The following is a 20,794-nucleotide window of genomic DNA, read 5'->3' on the forward strand; positions in this document are numbered from 1 at the left end:
TTCTTGCAGAAGTATTTACTTTTCAGTCACTCATTTGTCATTGGTGCTCACTGAAAAAGACAAATATTAGGATTAATTTTAATGTTTCCAAGGAATATCTTGGCATGTTGCTTTATACTTGTATAAAAACAGGAATTCTGTTGGTCTTGCCTTTTGGTTTCAGCCTTAACATTAGTAAGATACTGTTTCAGCAGGCTTTGTCACTTGAGGAAGTTTTACCCTTGGTCAGGTTAAATCATTCCCATAATCCAAGTCACTGAGGATGTCAGCAGCACTCTGCAAATGTTACCCTGTGTCTGTGACAGATACATGTGTATCAGTGTTACATTTTTAACATAGTAAACACTCTGGACTTCTCCAGAGTGAGTGTCTGGAGTGCCAAGCTCCATTTGGCACAGTGAGTGTCTTTCTCTGCATGTGGAAATCTCCCAGGAGACTTTCAGTGTGACTCTTACATAAATAAAACTGCCCAGGTGGATTACTCATATTCTTGCATTTAATTCAGGCTTTATGTATGCCATAGTGAATGAAAAAGAGCAAATCTCAGTTTCCAAAAGGATGAGGCTGATGTTTCACTCACCTTAAGCTGCTCTGTGGTGGTGCTCATAGGAGTCCCAGGACAAGGGAAGAGATGAGAATCTTGACTCCATGTTTCAGAAGGCTGATTTATTATTTTATGATATGTATTATATTAAAAATGATATATTAAAACTATACTAAAAGAATAAAAGGATTTCATCAGAAGGCTAGCAAACAAAAGAATGGAATGATAATAAAATCTTGTGACTGACCAGAGAGTCTGAGCCAGCTGGACCTGTGATTGGCCATTAATTAAAAACCACCACATGAAACCAATCACAGATGCACCTGTTGCATTCCACAGCAGTAGATAATCCATGTTTGCATTTTGTTCCTGAGGCCTCTCAACTTCTCAGGAGAGAAATCCTAGCAAAAGGATTTTTCATAAAACATGTCAGTGACACTGCTCTATGGTAACACCATACTGGTTTAATCTGTTCTTTGGAGGTACTGCCTGGATATCAGCCTAGTGGGTTTTTTTCATGTTAATAAAACATTTTTTTCATGTTAAAAAAAAAAATCCAAACGTAGCATGATGCTGCAAAAAGGGTTGTGTATCACTGAGGGTTATATAAACAAGCTGCACATTTCTCAGAGTTATTCTAACTTGCGGTTCATGTTTGTCCAGTGCTTTTTGCCAGGTGGAAAATGTTTCTCGCCTGGATCATTTTTTCAGCCTGTTGTTCCAGCGTGCCCTCCATCCTGCGAGGTTCCAGGCTGGCAGCAGTGCCCAGCTGCAGGATCCCTGCAGTGCCCTGCTCCCGGGCAGCCTCCCCGCGCTGCGCTGGCTGACGCTGCCCCAGCAAGTCAAGGTCAGGTCCTTCTCACATCTCTCCAGCTTTTCCTCGCCATGACACACCAAAAAGTCAGTGCTCTTCCTCTCTGATTTACCTAAGTGCTTTGCCCATGCCAGATGGTTCATTTTCCTGTAAAATTCAAGTTTGCAGCTACACCACCATTCCCACAGGATTGCTGTTGTGAGTGTAGTTCAGTGACTTTTCTAGGAAAAGTAGAGAAAGCACCCCCTGGTATGTAGCTCTGTGTTTGATTTTAACCATTGAAGTATGTTGGTAGGCAGGAAATATTATTCTGGAAGCCCATTTATGTCACTATAGGACACAAAAGAATGTGATGTGGACACTGCTCTTTTCAAGGGAAAAGCAACTTTTTAATTTCTGACTCCAACAATTATATATTTTTACAAGTGCCAGTGGATTGGAGGGTGACAGTGCCACCCAATGACACTGGACAAACCAACAGTCCATCAAATTTCTCCTCCTCCATAAAAGAATGCAAAACAATAAGTTATTTACATCAAGTGTGTGAGGAAGTTTGTTATAACAATATAAAATCAGAAGGCTTAGAAAATCTTAAAAAATCAAGGTGACACGTGTACTTCTCATAATTTATGAGAGTTATAAATGGCTGTTGCAGAATCAAAATAAATACCTGCATGTGGTTTGTTGATGCTAGACAGGTACAGTTTTTCTCCACCATTTCACTGTGCCATGTTACCTCCATGTTAGAAACTGAGTTGTGCTTTAAGCAGTAGTAAGACAAAAGGTAAATCACAGTAATTAACTTTATTATAATTTATATAATTAAGTTATAATTGAATTAAAATTAATGTATTTTAATAATTAAATTATATAATTTTATTATGTAATAATTATATAGACTATAATAATTTAATTATAACATTAATAACATTTTAGCTGCCAGTTGTAAACCTCACTTTCATTACTTTAGTATCTGTGACTCCAGTTTAAAATATCTTAGCCTGTGCCATTGTTCCTAAACAGATTTCTCTTTACTAATGTGGCTTTCTTCCTTTTCTCCTTTAAAGGTGAATTATCTTCTCCTTTATCTTTAGTCACAGACTGATCATTATTTAGTTCTTTCCACCTTACACTGCAGGGTTTTTACTGCTTTTTTACAATTTGTTGATCAGGAGTCTTTCCATGCTTTTTTCTTACTTCTCAAGTTTCTGTAGAGAGGCTCTGTTGTGCCTTGCTCTCCAGTTCAGCTTGCAGGCTGCTTTTTTCTTATAAAACAATAAGTTTTAAAAGTACTTAGGAAACATCATCATTGATACTTATAATACAGGCATCACTTTCCAGAGTTCTTTGAGACCATTCCCATTTGCCAGAAAAGTTTTGTTGTGCAGAAGATGATATTTCCAGTCAGAGTTTTGGTGAGGAGCTACTCTATTCTGTAAGGAATATAAAACTAAAAATGTCAGTTCTTCGGGCAGAAAGCCATTTAAATTTTGACTGGGGAAAAGCTGAGAGGATGATTAGTTGTTGAGTGCCAACAACTAGGCTTGCTGACATTTCTCTGTTTGAAAACTGGCTGTATTTCAATTGGAGGCAGCCTGTTAACACAGCTCAAGAAGTTTGCAACTGTGATTTAGGATCTTTTCATTAAGTAGCACACTTATGTCATGAGTTTCAGGGCCTTGGACCAAGAAAAGCACTCATAGTTAAACTTGATTTAACCAACAGCCCTTGCAGTTCCAGAAATAAGGAAGCTTAAAGTAGTTCCAATGGAACAAAAATCATGTGTGAGAGAGTTTTGGTGACTTGATAGAGACAAAAAACTTAAATCCATTGGATAAAAGATTTTTCTGAAAGCTCAGTTGGATGCAGTAGTGTGCCAGGTTTGTCTCTAGCCCTCACGTTTTAAAGCACACTGAAAGTAAGAGTGACATCTCCTTTGTACCCACACTAGGCTCAGCAGGCACATACACAGAGAAATGGGACAGTTCAAAGAGCAGGAAAATAGCCAGCAATTAGGAAGGATTTGTCTTAATTCTGGTGTCCCCAGATATTCTTGGTATTTGATGTTACTAATAAAAAATAGGTGCAAGTTTTTATCCCATCACTTTAAATCCCAATCTGAGATGAGCAGGACAGAGTGAGATGTGCTATTACTGGAAATTAATGTGTTGGAAATGTTTATTAAAAAAGCTTTTTTTTTTTTTTTTTTTTTTTTACTATTTCAGATGGAAATTGACACAGCACTGAGTGAGCTGGAAGCAGCTGATTTTGCACAGCTGGTAAATATTTTGGTTTTGTTTGCTTTGTACTGTATCTCCTTCCCTTGGTGTCACATTCAGTGGTTTAAACAAAGACTATTTTCAAAATCCATCAACTTCTTTTAATGAAGTGGGAGTAAAAGCAGTTTATCCTGAATTTCTCTCCATGCTTAATATTATAACATATTATAATCCTATAGGATTGGTCACTGAAAATCCATGATTTTATATAATTTAAATCCATGGGATGTCTACAAAAATCACAGAGGTGATTCTTGTTAGATTTCTTCTTTGTGTAAGTAACTGTCTCCTTCCCAAGCAATTGTGAACCAACTTGGAAACATCTATGAATCAGAATTTAATTGTCTAGTTTACAGAAGGCAATTACAAATTCTGCTTAGTTTTAATACTGTTACAGAAGGTAATAATATAATTTATTTCAGTAACTCTTAGCTGTGCAGGGTGTAAACACATTGACATTTCAGCTTTACTTTGTAATGAAGTAGCTGTCTTGAGATCCAAATTACTCTAAAGTTACTGTAAAATTCTGTTCAAAAGAATCCCTGCACTGAATAAGCTGGATGATCATTTACAGAAATCAGTGTTTGAGTCACAGTTTATTGCACAAAAATTGATTCCACATACTTAAAATCCAGTACATCTATCTAAAAACAGTGCTGCTAATGGGAGAGCACTGGGCAATACAAGATGAATGAATGGGAATATTTTGAGGAAAATGTCAAAGACTGGAAAAAAATGCTTTGACTTGTAAATTTTACTCTAGGAGGGCCCCTGGTGTCAGTAGTTATGCTGAAGTTACTTTGCTGTTAACTGTGAGAATGAACATATCCTAACAAAAATAGTTTATGAACACATAACAGTTAAATAGAAACTAGTTATTTTAAGCTGAAATTTTTAGAGACAATTGTAATGACACAAAATTCAATGATGGAGGCTAAAAATTTGGTATTTCCCTGAAATGCTCAGTATTAACTGCTGTACTGGTAATAAGAGGTGGTCAAATATGAAATTATTGAAATATTGATTACAGTTGGCTGGAATTAGTTCACTTGCATTTGGTAAATAATATTAAAATACAGAATTAAAAATTGCACATGCTTTTTCCTCCCCAACAGTCTGAAGATTATTATGACATGAGAAGATTATATGTGATCCTGGGCTCTTGTCTCTTTTACAAGGTAATATTAATGATTAAGACCTAAAGGTTAGGAAAATGTATCTAGAAATCTGATGTAATGTTTCAGAATCTCACAAATCAGAGGTGAACACATAACTGATTTAAGCATGTATTTTTAGTTACAGACCTAAAGCTTAAACACCATAACAGAAAAAATCAGTTTCAGGAAATGCTATGTACTGTATGAACAGCAAAAACAAAAATACTTCTTTAAAATTTGAATTTCTTGGTGTCGTCCAAGGATTGGAAAGAGGGAGTAATAAGAAAGTAGGAAGAGTCTGTTCAACTGAGTTTGTAGGATATTTTAATGGGAACTCTTGTGCAATCCTATGTTTTAATAGCAGGTGCTCTCTCTTGAATGTCTTTGAGTCCAAGACTTGAGAAATTGTATTGACAGCTTTTTTCACTTTGGCCTCATTCATAGCCTTATTTCTCTTTGGTAAATGGAGACAGTGTAATCAACAGTACAAAGAGGAATGTAACAGCCTTTGCTTTAAGAAAACCTGCATTTTATCAGGCAATTGTTTTAAGAATTTTAAGAATTTTATCAGGCAATTGTTTTTTGTGCCAGGAGTGTTATAAGAGAAGTGGAACTGCACAGTATCTACCATGAGAGCACTTCAGCTGTGAAGTCCTTAGTGCTGGAACCACTGTAATATGGGTTTTCTTTGGAAATTTTATTAATTCCAAATTTTTTTAATTTATAAAATTTAATAATTTTATTAGTGAGATTTATTAGAGAATTAAATGAGAACTCGAGCACCTTAACACTGTAGCTGTTTTGCAAGCTGGGAAAGCCCAGCTCACCTTTGATGACTCGCATATGTGCTGATAGTTGATTTGCTTATATTTAGTGTTTTGATTATTTAGAAAAAGCTCAGTGTTGTACGAATGTACACCAAAAAGTCTGTGGACAGAAACCCTAAGATCTCAGTGCACATGGAGCAGGAGTATCTCTGTATGAAAAGCACTCTGAAGTGCTGCGTGGTGGTGTTGTCCTCACTGAACACTCTTCTTTCCTGTGTTTAATGAAGGGTTACTTGATTGGCAATCACTTGCCAAAGGAAGACCTTGTTGACGTGGGTTTCTATTGCCAGCACTACTGTCTGTTATCCCTGGCAGCAGAGCAGAGGATTGGGCAGTTGGTGATCTGGCGGGAAGTGTTCCCACAGCATCACCTGCAGCCGGATGAGGAGTCACATTTCACAGGATACAGGGAGCCTGAAGCAAGATACTTCTTACTGATAGTGGGCTTGGTGAGTTGATGCTGCAGCATGCCCGTTCTCTGAGCCTCTCCTTTGCTCTTGTGAGTTGTGTGTTCCCCAGATCAACACTTCCCATGCATTTCTTTGGGTGTCGCCACAATTCTCTTCACAGACAAAAGCAATCCCAAGAATATTTCTGGGTTTCACATTCTCTGAACCTCAGAGAAAGAAAAACCAGTTCTTATCTCATTTGCTGTGCCTATGTTAGTTCACAAGTGGAATGCATTGGTTGTTTACCTGAATGCAAGATTGTTTACCTGAAGAGAATTGGTAATTGGATTGTGGTGTGAGTGTTTTAATTCACTGACCAGTTGAATCCAGGTTTGTGTGTTTCAGGACTGTCAGCTGACAGTCACGAGATGTTGGAGTTGAGTGCTTGGCAGGTTCAGTTGAGATGTAATGTCATATAGAATAATGTAGTATAATAAACCAATTAATTAGCCTTCTGATAAGATGGAGCCCTCCTCATCATTTCTCCCTGCCACAGGGGTCATCTTGTTCCAATAGTTGGGTAATTTTTTCAAAATACTCAACTTGTAGCTGTTTCATGGGATAGAATTTCCTAGGGAGCATTTTATAAGAAATTCTCATTATTTTTATGCCTTTTAACTTCAGTTGAAAATGCTTCTACCTTCATAATCTTAGTTTTTCAGACAGCTCGCATCAGAAATGTCTGGGTTTGGTTTTCTAATGTGGACTTCGTTTCAAGCAGACAGCTATTGTAGTTGCATTGCCTGCAGACCAAGGAAGGAATGATGAATCTGACTCCATGTTCTCAGAAGGCTAATTTACTATTTTATGATAATGTGTTATATTAAAGACTACTCTACTATACTAAACTAAAGAATACAGAAAGGATACTTACAGAATGCTAAAAAGATAATAATGAGAACTTGTGATTCTTTCCAGAGTGTGGCACTGATTGGCCAATGAGTCAAAATAACTTGCAGCAGAATCCAATGAAACAATCACCTGTGGGTAAACAATCTCCAAACATATTCTACATGAGCAAAACAGAGGAGAAGCAAATGAGATAAGAATTGTTTTCCATTTTCCCTGAGGCTTCTCAGCTTCCCAGGACTAAAATCCTGGGCAAAGGGATTTTTCAGAAAATGTGAATGCCACGAACAGCTGCTGAGTTTGTGAGCAGTCTGTTCTGTTTGCATTTACAGGGACACTTTGTCCTGTGTGTCCTGCTGGAGGCAGGGGGCTGTGCATCCAGAGCTATTGGGAACCCAGGACCAGACTGTATCTATGTAGACCAGGTCAAAGCAACCATTCTCCAGCTGGAAGGAATCGACGCCAGCATCGAGGAAAGGCTGGATTCTCCCTCCGTGCCACCTTTAGCCTGTGCTGACTGGTTCCTTCCTGCAGCACGGGACAGGCTGGAGAGCTTGAGCACCTCCCCAGTGCTGAGCAAGCTGCAGAGCTCCTGCAAAGCTGGGAGCACTGCAGGGAGCAGGAGGAGCCTCTTTGGGGACACTGGGCGCACCCCACGGGACAGCGGGGCGGCCGAGCAGGGCAGCGAGGGGCCCGCGGAGGAGGAGAGCACAAATCCACAGCCTCTGATGGAGCAGGTCAGAACTGAACAGCTGCTGGGGGCTTGGGGAGAGGGCAGCCCCTTCAAACTCAAGGTGACTTTTACAAAAGGCACGTTATAAAAGAGTAAGTCCCTTGAATTCCCTATAAAATAATTCTGTTGCCTTGGGAAGGGCTGAGTCAGCCTCAGAGCCATCACACTTTATTTTATCATTGCTTGTAAATATTTGGAGATTTCACATGTGAAGTGGGCACAGCTGCATTGAAAAAAGCAGATGTAATTGGAGACTATCTCCAAAATAACCTATCACAACTAATTTCTGTACAGTTGTATGACCCCAAAATAACCTATCACAACTAACTGCTGTACAATTGTACAACTGTGTCTAAGTTTAGTTTAAATAGGCTATAAAATACACTTATATAAATTGATATAACTGGGCCTTATTCAAAACACAACACTGTCCTCTTCTTTCTGTTGGTTTGGCTGGATTCTGTTCTTTCTTTCACTATGTGTTCTCTGTTATTTCATCTATCATTTTGTTCTTCAGGCCACTAGGAAAAAACACACCCTGCCAAACCCATTTCATTCAGGAAACCTGAAAAAGAACTCTTCAGAGAAAGTTACAGAACTTCCTAATGCTATGAGGTAAGAAACTATTTTTTACTGAGTATTTAATTTTTTTAGGCCATGCTTAGATTGCTTTTTAAATATACACAGATCACAGAAGTCCCCTCGTGATTTTATCCCAACCAAAGCTTTTCTATGCAGAGATTATCAGAAGTGAATCTGTTAAACTGAGAGCTTAATTAAACATAAAAATTGGAAATAATACAATAAAAGACAGCTGTTTCTGAATAATATGTCAGTATTGTGCACACCTGTCCCACGTCTGTGTGACCTTGGAATTTCAAGCAGGAGTTTCTGGACCACACATGTGGTTAGCTTCTTGCTTCCATGTTATCTCTAGGTAGGTGTACAAGGAAAAAAGCTTTTATTTCACTTTCCTGTTTTGGAGACAATTTTTGAGAACATAAATTTATGTGGCAATGCCTAACTAGCAGCACAGTTTAATTTGTTGGTTTTTTAAATTGAGTATTATAGTCAAAATCAGCAGGATTTCCTTGGTGTGAAGACAGAAACCTTTGAATGCCTGTATCCATTTTGTACCCTATTGTGATTAGAAAACCAATTCTGCCTTAAGAAACAAAAGCTGCAAATTATTTTCATTATTTTAATTATTTTAATTAAATGACTTCTCCAATATTTTTAAGGTTGACATCTGGTCCTGAGAACACCCTCTTCCACTATCTGTTTTTGGAGACAATGCAAGGAATCTTTATTACTCCAACTCACAAAGAAGTAGCCCAGCTCGGTGGCTCCATCCACCCTCAGTTAATTGAGAATTTCTACCAGTGCTGCCTTTCAATCCGTTCCATTTTCCAGCAGTCCATGAAGAAAGAGGTATGGTAATTTGGATTTCTCTTTGTCCAATCACATTCTCAATTCAGTATTTCTAGGTTCTTTTCACTTCATTATTTCAGTGGTTCACGAGCAGCTGTATTTGCATGTCTGCAGACTCTAAACCAAAGTGGAACAGTGTCAGTTGTATTTTTTAGATCCTAAAGTGACAATTCAAGTGAGTTAAGTGAGAAAAGGGGAAATAACAGTACAGACTGCATGAAGGCAGGTTTACAAAGAGCAGCATGGTTTTTCTTAATGTTTCTTTGATGTTACTGAAGAAGTAATTTCTGAGTCCCAACACAGCTTGGCACTGATTGGCCAATGAGCCAAAATAACCCACACCAGAAACCAATGAAACAATCACCTGTGGGTAAGCAATTGCCAAACTCATCCCACATGAGCACAACACAGGAGAAGCAAATGAGATAATTATTTTCCTTTTTCTCTGAGGCTTTCTCTTTTCCATTTCTGGCTAGACCCATGTGCCTTGTAAATCTAGGAATTTTTAAGTGTTAAAAATGGTGTTAATTTGGTGGCTTGGTCACATGGCACTGGGGTTTGGCTGAATAGGACTTTGGCAATGAGCCGTGTGTTTTGGGCATTTCTGTTGGGAGATATAGACACCCAAAAGCAAGCAGAGACAATGAATGAGTTTATCTCTAGCATCAAATTTCCTTTGGCTATAGCTATAAAGTAGGCATTTTATACTTCAAGTCATAAAAACTGGGAGTTAGAAATAACTGATAGACATGTCTCTTTCAGCAAAATTTGCTGTAGTCTTTGCAGACTGGCTCTAGCAATTAATGCTGAAATTGGCAGGCTGTATTATAGCACAAGGAGAATGTTAAAGAATAAATAGAAATTTGCCTTGTTCATTGTACATGATAAAAAATCAAATACAGAAATGTACGATTATACTGTGTGTTCTTTGTCATCTGCTAAATATTGTTACAGTTTGGGATCCAGAGAGCTGCACCAGTAATGCAAAGTTACTGTAAACTGACCAATAATTAATTTTTCCTCTATTTTTGAGAACTGAAAATTCAACAATTTAACTTTTCAAATGTGTCCAGGAGTCTTGGAAAAAATCCTAAATTTAGCAAAGATAAGCTCAGTGGTCTGAAACCCCAAAATAAGATGTTTTGACTATGTTTTCTCAATCTTCAGTCCCTATATCTTCAATATTGTAGGCAGGTTGAACAATGTGGTTTCTCCATCTTCATGTGGCAGACAGAAATTCCTTGAGTTGTTTTCTAAAAACATCTTTTCTTTGACCTTTGAAGCAATAGTTTCACTGGCAGATCCAGAGATGAACTGGAAAATTGCAAGGTTTATTCAAAGGCTTTTCTCAAAACACAGCTCTAACAGCTTGAGAAAACACAGAAATGTCTTTATTTTCTATGATTTTATGCCTTCATACTGAGTAAGAGTCAGAAAATGCTCTGAGCAAAGTGCTTCAGCTGCTTATTTACAAAAAGAAATTCCTGCCTGGCCAAGTTTGCTTAATAGACTTTTACTATCACAGTTCTTCATTAGGGAGGCACACAGAAAAGAAAGATGAGAGCTTTAGCTGTTGTAGCACACTTTTTAAAGTGCTGTAGTAACTCAGATGTCTTATTAGAAAAACAGTGTTTAGCTTGAAAGGAAAAGTCAAAAAAGGAGCATATGTCTAATTCCAACTTGTATAACAACAGAAAAGCCTTTTGATGCCCAACTAACAAAACTGTGGAGAAAAGAATCATGTAAGCAAGTCAGTTCTATCTCCTAAGCCTGGCTTTTTGACAGCAGAGTCACCCATCAGGGAGTCCTGAACAAATCACATGCTTGTATTTGCCTGTGTTTGTCACAATGTCTCATTCTCTACTAACATTTCACCAGCTGTTTTACAGAAAAAGAAGGCAGCAGGCAGTGGGATTTCAGATTTCAGTAAGGCAGCTGAGGACCCAGGGCTGGTAAGAGAACATGGGCTGCTGTTTGAGTGCTCTCCTGAAAACTGGGCTGACCAGAAGAAACCACCACCAACAATGAACTACTGGGTTGTGGGGTAGGTTTAAAGACAAATTTCACCTCCAGTTTTTCATTTGGACTATGCCATTGTGTTCTTGAAGTTTTTCATTTGGACTATGCCATTGTGTTCTTGAAAAATAAATTTAACTGTAGCACATCACTTGAGCTGACTTGAGGTAGCTTTAATTTAAGGGCACTGAGAAGTTGCACTGATGTGAATTTCCACCTTTAACAGCTGCTGAGTCAATGACATAAATAAGGTGACAGTTATAATTACTGTTATATTCTAAAAGAGGCTCTTTCATTGGGAAGAAAAATCTTTCAAAGAAAGAAGAAAAATAATTGTTTCCCAGCATGAATGTACGTAACTGCTGTTTGTGTGGAAAAAATTAAAACATTGAAAAAATGTTTATACTATTGTTGATGCCTTTTAAAAAATAATTATAATAAGAGCTCCTCTATTTTAGCTCTTTCCCTAGGAGCCCTCATTGGATTAATATGTGGAAATGTAACTACCCACATGTTATTACCTTTAAAAATTAGTAAATAGGTGAATCCTGGGGCTTGCTCCCAAGGACCTTGATTGCAGCTTGTAGCCCACAGACTTGGATTGCTGCAAACAGACCCAGAAGATCCTGAAAACCTGAAGATTTTTTTCCCTACACAGCCTTAACAAAACTGAGTAGAGAATAACTTGATTTTAAAATCAGTGTATTGAAAGAGGTAAAGGACAGACACCAACATCTGCAGCATGTTTTAAGCAACAGCAGCTTGTTTTAATTTCCTGCTGAAACCTTGCAGTACAACCAGAATCTACCATTTGGGGAGGAAAAAAAAAAAAACACTTTTGATGATTTTCTTCTTTTTATTCTTTCTTCTTTTTTTTTCCCCAGGAGACTCATTCTCCATCCCAAGCCTCAGGAGTGTTACGTGTGTTTCCATGACTCGGTGGCAGAAGCTGCTGTGGAGCTGGCCTTTAAGCTGTCCTTTGGCTTAGCTGCATAGCTGAGCTTCCTGCACACCCAGGCATCCTGCAGGGTGGTGTTCATTCTTTACAATATCCCATGTCAAGGGAAATGAACTCAGTTTGGGTGCCACCCATGGGGCATCTTTGAAATGCTTTAAAAAAATCAAATACTTTGTGGTATGAAGCAGTTAAAACTTGAGTGGTGCTTCTGATGAGCTCATCAATGGAATGGTTATTTTCAGAGAACCAAAGTTCCTATTTTTATATGCTGTCACTTTTTTTTTTTATCCTGGTCCTAACTTTATTATATGAAAACACCACATCATTTGTATGTTCACTGCTGTTCAGTGTACAATATGCAGCATAAAATGGTAAGCTGATCCTCCAAGTACTCCGTGAACATGGAAATTGGTGGTGGAGGAAAAAAAAAAATTCTCCAGTAACTTTAAATTTTGCACCTCTGAGAGGCTGGAAAACACTGAATGTTTTCAGTAGCATTGTGTTAATCAAAACAGAGAGAAATCTTTAAGACAATTCCTGGCACTTAGCCTCACAAAACTGATGGTTTACTGTTTTTGCTGTCCTGGACACTCGAGGACTATAGTGTGGTTGATGTTTTACTTGACTCCGTGAGTTTTAACTATAAATATTACTTAAATTTGTTAAAATGCAATTTTGAAGACACAAAAAAAGAAGGGGGGTGGGCAGGGTGGTTTTAAGATGTGCATAGACTTGGCCGATTTTATATTCATAATTTCATAATAAAAATGTATATTTGTTAAAGAACAGTAAAGCAGGATTTTCTCTTTGGTTTTATTATTTTATTCTAATTGTTTTTCATGAGTGCTTTTCATAAAATGCATAACTAGAATTGCATTTCAAGCAACGGGATCAAAAAGTTTAAGTGTTCAGGAGAGCCAATTCAGTTTCATGGGTTCTCATGGCCAAATCTTTAGATCTCGTTCTCACTAGTAAAGGACACAGTTTGGGGTAGTGCTAAAACAGTCAATCAAATGCTTGCAGTGCTCACAGGGTGATTCACAGCTTGTCTTCATCACTCAGCACTTGCTTCAGTTCCAAGCAGCAGAAGTCTTGGGCCTGAAGTGCGAGCTGTGATTGAGGACTTTGCTAATCAGCTTTCTCCAGGATTTATGGTTCCTAGCAGATGAGCAGCAGTATTTCAGTCTGAGCCCACAAATGACAGCAGCAGTGGGTTAGCTCTGTTCTCTGCGTATAAATCAAGTGATGGGTGAGTTACTCTGCTGCACCTCTCAAAAGTCTAAAATATCTGAGATTTAGGCATTAGATTTCCTGGTAGATGGAAGAAGGAACGTGGAGGAAAGCAAGCTTGCTGCAGTGCTTTCAGCTGTTTATCTTAATGTCCAGGAGAAGCCTTTATTTAATTTATTTAATCTAATTCTAAAAGTGCCACCGAGTTTCTGATACCTGTATCAGCTGTCAGGCATTGCTTTAAGATGGAGTGTGAGCACCCTCTCTGTCAGCCAAAATGCACAGGGAGGCTGCTGCAGGAGAGCAGTGTCTGGTTCACTTGTAGATTGAGATTTTCTAGTGCTAACACCAAATTCATACACTGTTGGTAAGTTTCAAAATAAACCCAGATTTCCAAAAGGAAGTCCTTGAAAAAGGACCTGAAAAGGAAGATTTTCGGCCTTTGCAGCTCATACCAAATAGAAGTGATATTCTATAATATCCTTGGTATGGTATAAACTTTGGAAATGTCAAAATCTCTAGTTGAGTTTAAAAATCCATTTCTTTCTCTATAGAATCTCTGGCACTGTTTGGCAAACATGACACACTATTTCCCAACACAGGCTCTAAAGGTTGCTTTTAAGGACCAATGCAAACATATTTTTCTGTCCAAAGGGGATAAGGGAAAACAGGTAAAAACAATCTTTTGCATATTAATTTTAATAAACAAAATAGATCTGGTCAAGAGCTGTGCACTTCTTTCCCTCAGCATGGCTGGTAATTCGTGGTGGTACAAAGAGGTAGGTTTCCTGTGTAGCCTGTTACAGCAATAAAATTTGGGTTTCATCTTAAATGATTGATGACTTTGAGGTGCCTGCAAATGCCCCTCCATTCAGATGGATTCTTGAAAGGCACACAGGCCAACACACCCGTGGAATTAATGACAAGGAATCTTGGTCTTGGAATATGGAGTGTTGATACTGGCATTTGGCAAATTGCATCAAATTCATTCATATCAGCAGAATGGAAAATAAATTCTTCATCTCTGGTTTGTTTAATGTGAAAATAGATGGAAAATCTGCTTCATTTGTCTCTGTCTTAAGTTATCCCTTTCAGGATTTCTTTGATTAGGTTTTGATAATGTAAACAAAAATGCAGTGTTCTGTGTTTTCTCTTGTTGACAGTTCTTTACTACAGTGCCAGAAAATTTCCTTGCCACAGGCTTTTCTGGTAGTGCTGACCAGGAGGAATTCTGTCAGTCACTAAAGTTTGATTAATCTCCTGATATCACATGGAAATTCTTAAGCAGTCCCTTTTCAATTACAGTCATTTGTGTATGAAGAGTTTAAGGTTGTTTTCTTTCTTTACTTATAGTGGAAAACAGTGAAACAGGCATTGTGTAAATAACACTGTTTATAGTTCTTAAAATCTCCTGGAAGTGCTTCCAGATGGCTCACATGTGTATGTGAGCTCGAGACTCAAATTTTAGAAACATTCCATGAATAACACTCAAGATTAATTTCCTTAGGAGTACAATATTTAGCCAAGTGCCATATCCACTGTTGAAGCTCAGGGTCTTTGGATGCTGTCTTATATGTTCTGCTCAGGTCAGGAAATGGGATACTACAGCTGCAGAGTTGTTCCCAAACTGGCAAATAAAAAGTGATTTTTGGGTACAACCACATGGTCTGTATTTACTGCACAAGATGTGCCCCTGATGCAGATAAAGGCAGCGCAGCTATGTCAGAGCTGTAAAAACTTATGTAAAACGTTTCTCCTACTGTGATCAACTTGTACCAGTGAAAAGATAAACTCATTGTAGGAACTGCTCTGAGACTGCCATGTTTGCTGATTATTTTGTAAATACAGTGTTTTGGACGGGTCTTGTTCTTGGTGCTCTGAAGTTTCACTTAGTAGAAAGGTCAGTATTCTAACAATGTCATGCTCTGTTTTCATAGCTGTATGCAGCAATCTTTGTGTTTCAGTTTGGGCAGGGCAGCAGGAGGCAGATCCACTGAGATCAGCTCAGTTGTCAGACCACGCTGCTCCTACAGGGGAAGGCAGTGAAACTTCTGCAGTGGCAGTGCCAGCTTTACCTTACCAAAGAAATGGATTTTTATCAATGTGCCTCAGGTGTTATATTTACTTCTTTCTAAAGGCAGATCAATGCACAATAGTATTAGAATCCTTTCTGGTACTTAAAAATTTACCAATGTGCAATTAGAAGCATAAAAGTAATAAGAAATGCACAATTCTTAAAGAAAAGGATGAAGTGGAGAGAAAGACAATTCCCTGGAAGTAGTGCTGAGCACAGCTCAGCATTTGTGTAGATTCTGAAATTTTGCCTTTGTTTAGATTCTGTAGGGAAAGGTTTTAACTGGATTTTGCCAACTTTGGGTGCAGAAACCAGAGGAGTTTGGTTTTTCCTAACTTAAGGTGTTATGGGGTGTGATTAAAAGAATTAATGACCATCCTTGTTCTGTATCAAGAATATCAACTGAAGATTTTCTCAACTGGAGATGATTTCTGGGTAGTTTATGTCCCTAGATACATTTCATTCATTCAAACACGTAAAATTATTTCCTGAAAAGCATGTCTGGAAGGTTTTGCAGTACAGAGAGAAATCTCTGCTGTCTCTGGGGCTGTTGGCTTTCCTGATTTGCCTGCAATGGACAACTTAACTCTGGTTCTTGTCTGTGCAAGGTTATCCCAGGAATTGGCTGCTTTGCTTCACCTGTTGCTCCCTGTGCCTTTTACTTGGGCTGAACTAATAATTTTGTGATGCCTTTGGTATAAGAAGGTACACAGTTTGGAGTTCTTCAAAGGTTGGTTTATTGCCTGCCATGTTTTCACCTGTAGAGAATCCCAAGAGCTGGGATTTAAAACAGATTTAAAATCCACACCTATAATTTTAACTTTTTTAACTTTGCCACACAGATTTTTTAATTTTTGCTCCACTATAGGGAAAAGCTGAAACAAGTAATGCTTCTTACAGATCTGAGCAAGAATGTATGGGGAGGAAGTGAAATCTTGGTATTCCATAGAAAAAAAGTTCTTTCCAGAGAAAAAGGAAGAGAATTTGATCCTTAAGGATTCTGCTGGAGGACAGCAGCTTTGGAATGGCAGATATTTGAGCTGGGAAGTGTTTCAGCAAATGGAAGGCACTACCTGTGGGAATACTCTGTCTTCACCCCTCCAGGTCTCTATGCTTTGTTAGAAATGAGACAAAGCAGTGATCTCCTCTGTTTAAATGTCTCAGCTCTGCAGGCAGTCTGTGCTGGAAAGCAGAGTGCCTGCATGCATAACAATGTGCATAAATTTCTTTTCTAGTAGGTGCTGCTGAGCAACAGTTCCAGGAACTGGGCACTGGATTATTAAAATCACAAATACAGATGGGCTGCCTGGCCTGTGCAGGGATTTGGGAGCTCAGTACAGGGAATTGTTGTGCACCAAGCCTTCAGTTTTGGATGTTATGGACACCACTAAGGGAGCTTTTACAAACAGAAATGAACACCTTTTAAATCTTTATCATCGTGTTTATTAAGAATTCATGAGGGTGTTAGCACCAGCTTTTCCATTTACAGTTATTTGTGCCTGACAGACTATTACTGAAGGGCCAAGCCATTCTACAGTAGCAGAAGTTGATCAAAATTACATTTCTTACCTACTGGATTTTACAGAACTTGTACAGGCTTCCACTTTTGTTTTGAAGAATTATGTTCAGTTCACAGCTTGGTGAAAACTTTCAGTAGAAAACTAGGATGGGTTTTCCTACTCAGAGCCAGGTGTTTGGAGTAGGGCAGGTTTGTGGATAGCATAATTTTACTAGGTTGTTCAGTAGCATTTGAAGTACATTTAATAATGCTAATTCCTGCTGTGAAGATTATCTTCAAATAAATAATTCTTTAAAAAACCATGAAAATGCTCTTGAGAGAACAGGAGTTTGGTCCCTGCATCCCTGAGCACGTTTTGCCCCCTGATAACAGGAGTTGTTAGTTCCAAAGTGTTTTGTTTCAAGGATCTCCTCTCTTGGCATTCCAGGAAGTCAAAATAAAATCTGAATAAATGCTGGCATAGAACTTGCTTAGGTCATTTCAGAAAATACCAGGGATTCTTAAATTCTTACATAATGCCCTGCATACCTCTGGTAATCTGTCCTAAATATCACAAACCTTGAAGCTTACCCCATTAGCTCTGTTAATGTCTTCCTTTCAAAGTAAAGGTGATTTCACTGTTTCATGCTTTATCTGAGCAGCAGGCCTGCAGTTCATGCTGGCTTTATTTCAAAGTGCTGTGTCTCTTGAGGCTTTGCCAAAGCCTCTGCTTCTGGTCATTAACTTGCCACTAGGATAGAGAAGAGTATCAAGATTACTAAAAACACAAATTATAATAATTTAGATTAAGGTAATAGGTTTACTAGCACAAAATATGAGAATGAGAGGATTTATATGTGCTGTGGGTGTACAAATGTATTTTGTGAGTGATCCTTGTTTCATTCATGTTGTTCTGAAGGTACAAATGAAGCTGATTGATATGATTTTAACAACTTTTTGTCATGCTGCTTATTCTGATCCAGGTGGAGGCCTTGAATTAAATATATCGCCTGTTATTTCTCCAGTTAAGACTCTGTTTTCCAGATGGGATAACTTTCTGAAACAACAACCCTACTGCAATTGCTGCTTTCAGCAAAACTGGTTTTGTCAGCGAAGCAGCAACAACCATTATCAAATAGCCGCTCATTTGCATACATTCATGTTGATCCAAAACAAAATATGCTAAATGGTTTTTAGCAAGGTTATGACAGCTATTTATATTGATGGACATAAATATTATATTTATTGTAAAAATATATTTCATATGTGTGTATCAGTGGCCTGAATTAGAGAAGATTGTCTTTCTGCTATTATGGAGGACCCAGAACTTTACCTTGACATTGCAAGTAGATTTGATTTCAGATGTACTTGAATTGTAATCAATATTAATTTTTAAAAAGTGTCTTCTGTCCAATATAATTAGGGATTTGGATTTGTCTCTCTCAAAAAATGTGTGCACGTTTTTTGCTAGTGAAGACAAAAAAAAAAAAACAGTGCTAGTTCCTAATACAGCCCTTAAAGTATTTTAGGGGACTCTATTGATCACTTATGAACTGCAATCTACTTGGTAAAAAAACTATTTCACTCCTACTAAAGAAGGAAAAAAATGAGCTGTGCAAGTTTGAACAGCACTGAAAAAATTCAGAGCACCCTTAGGATGGGAGTGACCTCATTTAATTCCTAAGCCCTCTACTTGCCCAGTAGAGCTTAAAAAAAGCATCAGAAGAAGGATCACAGCTTTTCTAAATTTAGCCATTGGTACCAGCTAACACAGAGTGTGACACCAGATAAATGTTTAATGGTCAAAAGATCCTCCTCTGGAGTGATCCATTAGGAGAAAAGTTTCTTAGTGTTCTGTACTACAGAAAGACCAAGGAATCCAAGAAAATACTTATTTGCCTCTTGTTTGAAATTCTCAATGTTTCCATTTTGCTCATACTAAAACAACATTGAAAAGGTTTTTACCTGGCTGGCAGCATTTTAAGCCAAAACACGGCCTAAAAATACAAAGACCCAAGCATACTTAGTACAGTATTTCTTGAGAAAGTTTAAAATGGCTCAGGATCCTTCTCAGTATTAGGGATAAATCTTAGCATATACATTAATGAGAAAACCCTTATTTCTGAGGTAGTAATTTTCAAGAAGGAAAGACCAAACCTTGTGGAGTATTGACAACTCAGGATAAAAGAGGCATTTAAGTGGCATTTAAATGTCTGGTTTCAAAGAAATTAAGCCCAGCAGTGTTCCTAAGATTTCACCCCAGCCATTAAGTTTGACGTGAAACCCTTGGCTCATGGAATTTGTACAAATGGATTTACTTTCTGGTGGCTGTCAGGAATGTTTGCACGAGTCTGCTGCTCCCCAGAGCAGCTTCAAACCAGCTGGCTGGGGTTGCACAAGCACACAGGAGCATTTGCATTTAATCTCTTTGCCCCCGAGGCTTCTATTCAGTCAGAGTCAGCCTCAAGTGCTGCTGCCATGCCTTGAGCCACTTTTTTCTAACAGGGATGTAAAGAGCAGAGCTGCTGTACATGGGACAGGACCTGGTTTGCCTTTCTGATCCTCATCCTAGCAAGTAAAAATGAGATAATCAAGGCAGGTGGAGTAGTTGTGTTAGAAATAATTCTGTGTACCAGTGGTTTCTCTTGCCTCTGGAGGTTTTAGAGGAAAAGAATATGTTTTCATTAGGAAAATTCTGGTTGTTTAGGAGACCATTGAGGCCGTGATAAATGGGGAGATAATCAAGCCTCTTGACAGGGATGTTAAACTAGTTTAGTCGTTTTGTGCTTATTTTTAATCTCTCCAGTGGAACAGAACCGTGCAGTGTCACATGCTGTGTCACAAAGACGTCACATTGCTGTGTGAAACAGTGTCATTTTTAGAAGCAAATAAATACTTAGGGAACTTTTCCAGCCTGTAGGTTTATTTTGTGAAGTTTCAAAACATAAATATCCGATACCCATAAAACGCGGGGTAAGCAGAGACACTTGGGGTTCGAGTTGACTTTTCTCCCTAGGGAAAGCAAACAGACGGGTCTGTTTCTGGAAACAGACAGAGCCCAAGCCCAGCTGGGGATGACTCTTCCATAGGTGTTGGCAATGGGTGGGATGAAGGAGCAGAGAGCACAAACTCTGCCTGGCCCTGGCCCAGGAGGCACCCAGAGCTGTGCCCACCTCTGGGGCACACACAGCTTCCACCTGTGTAAAACAACAATCACTTGTTTTTAAAAGTTTAAAAGTTTAATTGTAATAAGATGGTTATAAAAATAGTAGTATAATTAGAGTAATAGAAATTTGAACAATTTGGATTAGGACAATATGAGGCAATAGAAACAAGGAGTTACAGACACTCTGGGTATCTCTTTCTGGGCAAAATAAGCCCCGAAAAGGACCCACATTAACAGAGGATTAACCCTTAAAAGCAACAGCCTGTTGCATTTTCATACCTCTCATACATGATGCATAAATTCCATTCAAACACAGGATTCTATCTGGGCAGTGTAACTTTCTTCCTCTTAATTCTGACTGCGTTTTCATGACTGAGCGAGGCGGTAAGGAGTTAAGTTTCTTCCGACAAAAGATTTTTTTTTTTAAATTTATACAGCATAACTTCCTAACATAACAGATATGATATTCCTTTTAATATTTTCGAAAAGCCAATCATAAACCACGCGGTTTTCACACACGGCAGGGCTCGCCCTGCACCACAGCCGCTGGGGCTCTCCGTGAGGGGCTGTCCCCTCCTCAGGGCGGCTCCTGAGGGCGGCAGCGCCAGTGGCCCCATGGCCTCTCTGCACTAATTGCCGCGGATTGCTATAAGCTCATTAACTCGGCCCGTGTGGCACCGGCAGCCCCGAGCCAGCCGCGCTGCCCGGAGCCTTTAAGGCGGCCGGGGCGGTCCCAGCGCAGCGCTGACGCTGTGCCGCTCTGGGCGGC

The 20,794-nt window shown here is 38.7% G+C and overlaps 1 protein-coding gene across 1 annotated transcript in view; it reads left to right on the forward strand.

Annotated features, from left to right (window-relative positions):
* INTU (inturned planar cell polarity protein) overlaps positions 1 to 12,798 on the forward strand; it is a 35,039-nt gene extending 22,241 nt beyond the window's left edge. Inside the window, exons 8-16 of the mRNA XM_058803913.1 lie at positions 1,208 to 1,391; positions 3,584 to 3,637; positions 4,753 to 4,815; positions 5,849 to 6,070; positions 7,252 to 7,656; positions 8,170 to 8,267; positions 8,894 to 9,083; positions 10,973 to 11,127; positions 11,984 to 12,798. Coding sequence (XP_058659896.1) covers positions 1,208 to 1,391; positions 3,584 to 3,637; positions 4,753 to 4,815; positions 5,849 to 6,070; positions 7,252 to 7,656; positions 8,170 to 8,267; positions 8,894 to 9,083; positions 10,973 to 11,127; positions 11,984 to 12,095 — 1,483 coding nt within the window. The 3' untranslated portion in view covers positions 12,096 to 12,798. The remainder of the gene's footprint in view (positions 1 to 1,207; positions 1,392 to 3,583; positions 3,638 to 4,752; positions 4,816 to 5,848; positions 6,071 to 7,251; positions 7,657 to 8,169; positions 8,268 to 8,893; positions 9,084 to 10,972; positions 11,128 to 11,983) is intronic.
* The last annotated feature ends 7,996 nt before the right edge of the window (positions 12,799 to 20,794 follow it).

Source organism: Ammospiza caudacuta, chromosome 4, assembly GCF_027887145.1.
Source record: "Ammospiza caudacuta isolate bAmmCau1 chromosome 4, bAmmCau1.pri, whole genome shotgun sequence".
Classification (NCBI taxonomy): Eukaryota; Metazoa; Chordata; class Aves; order Passeriformes; family Passerellidae; genus Ammospiza; species Ammospiza caudacuta.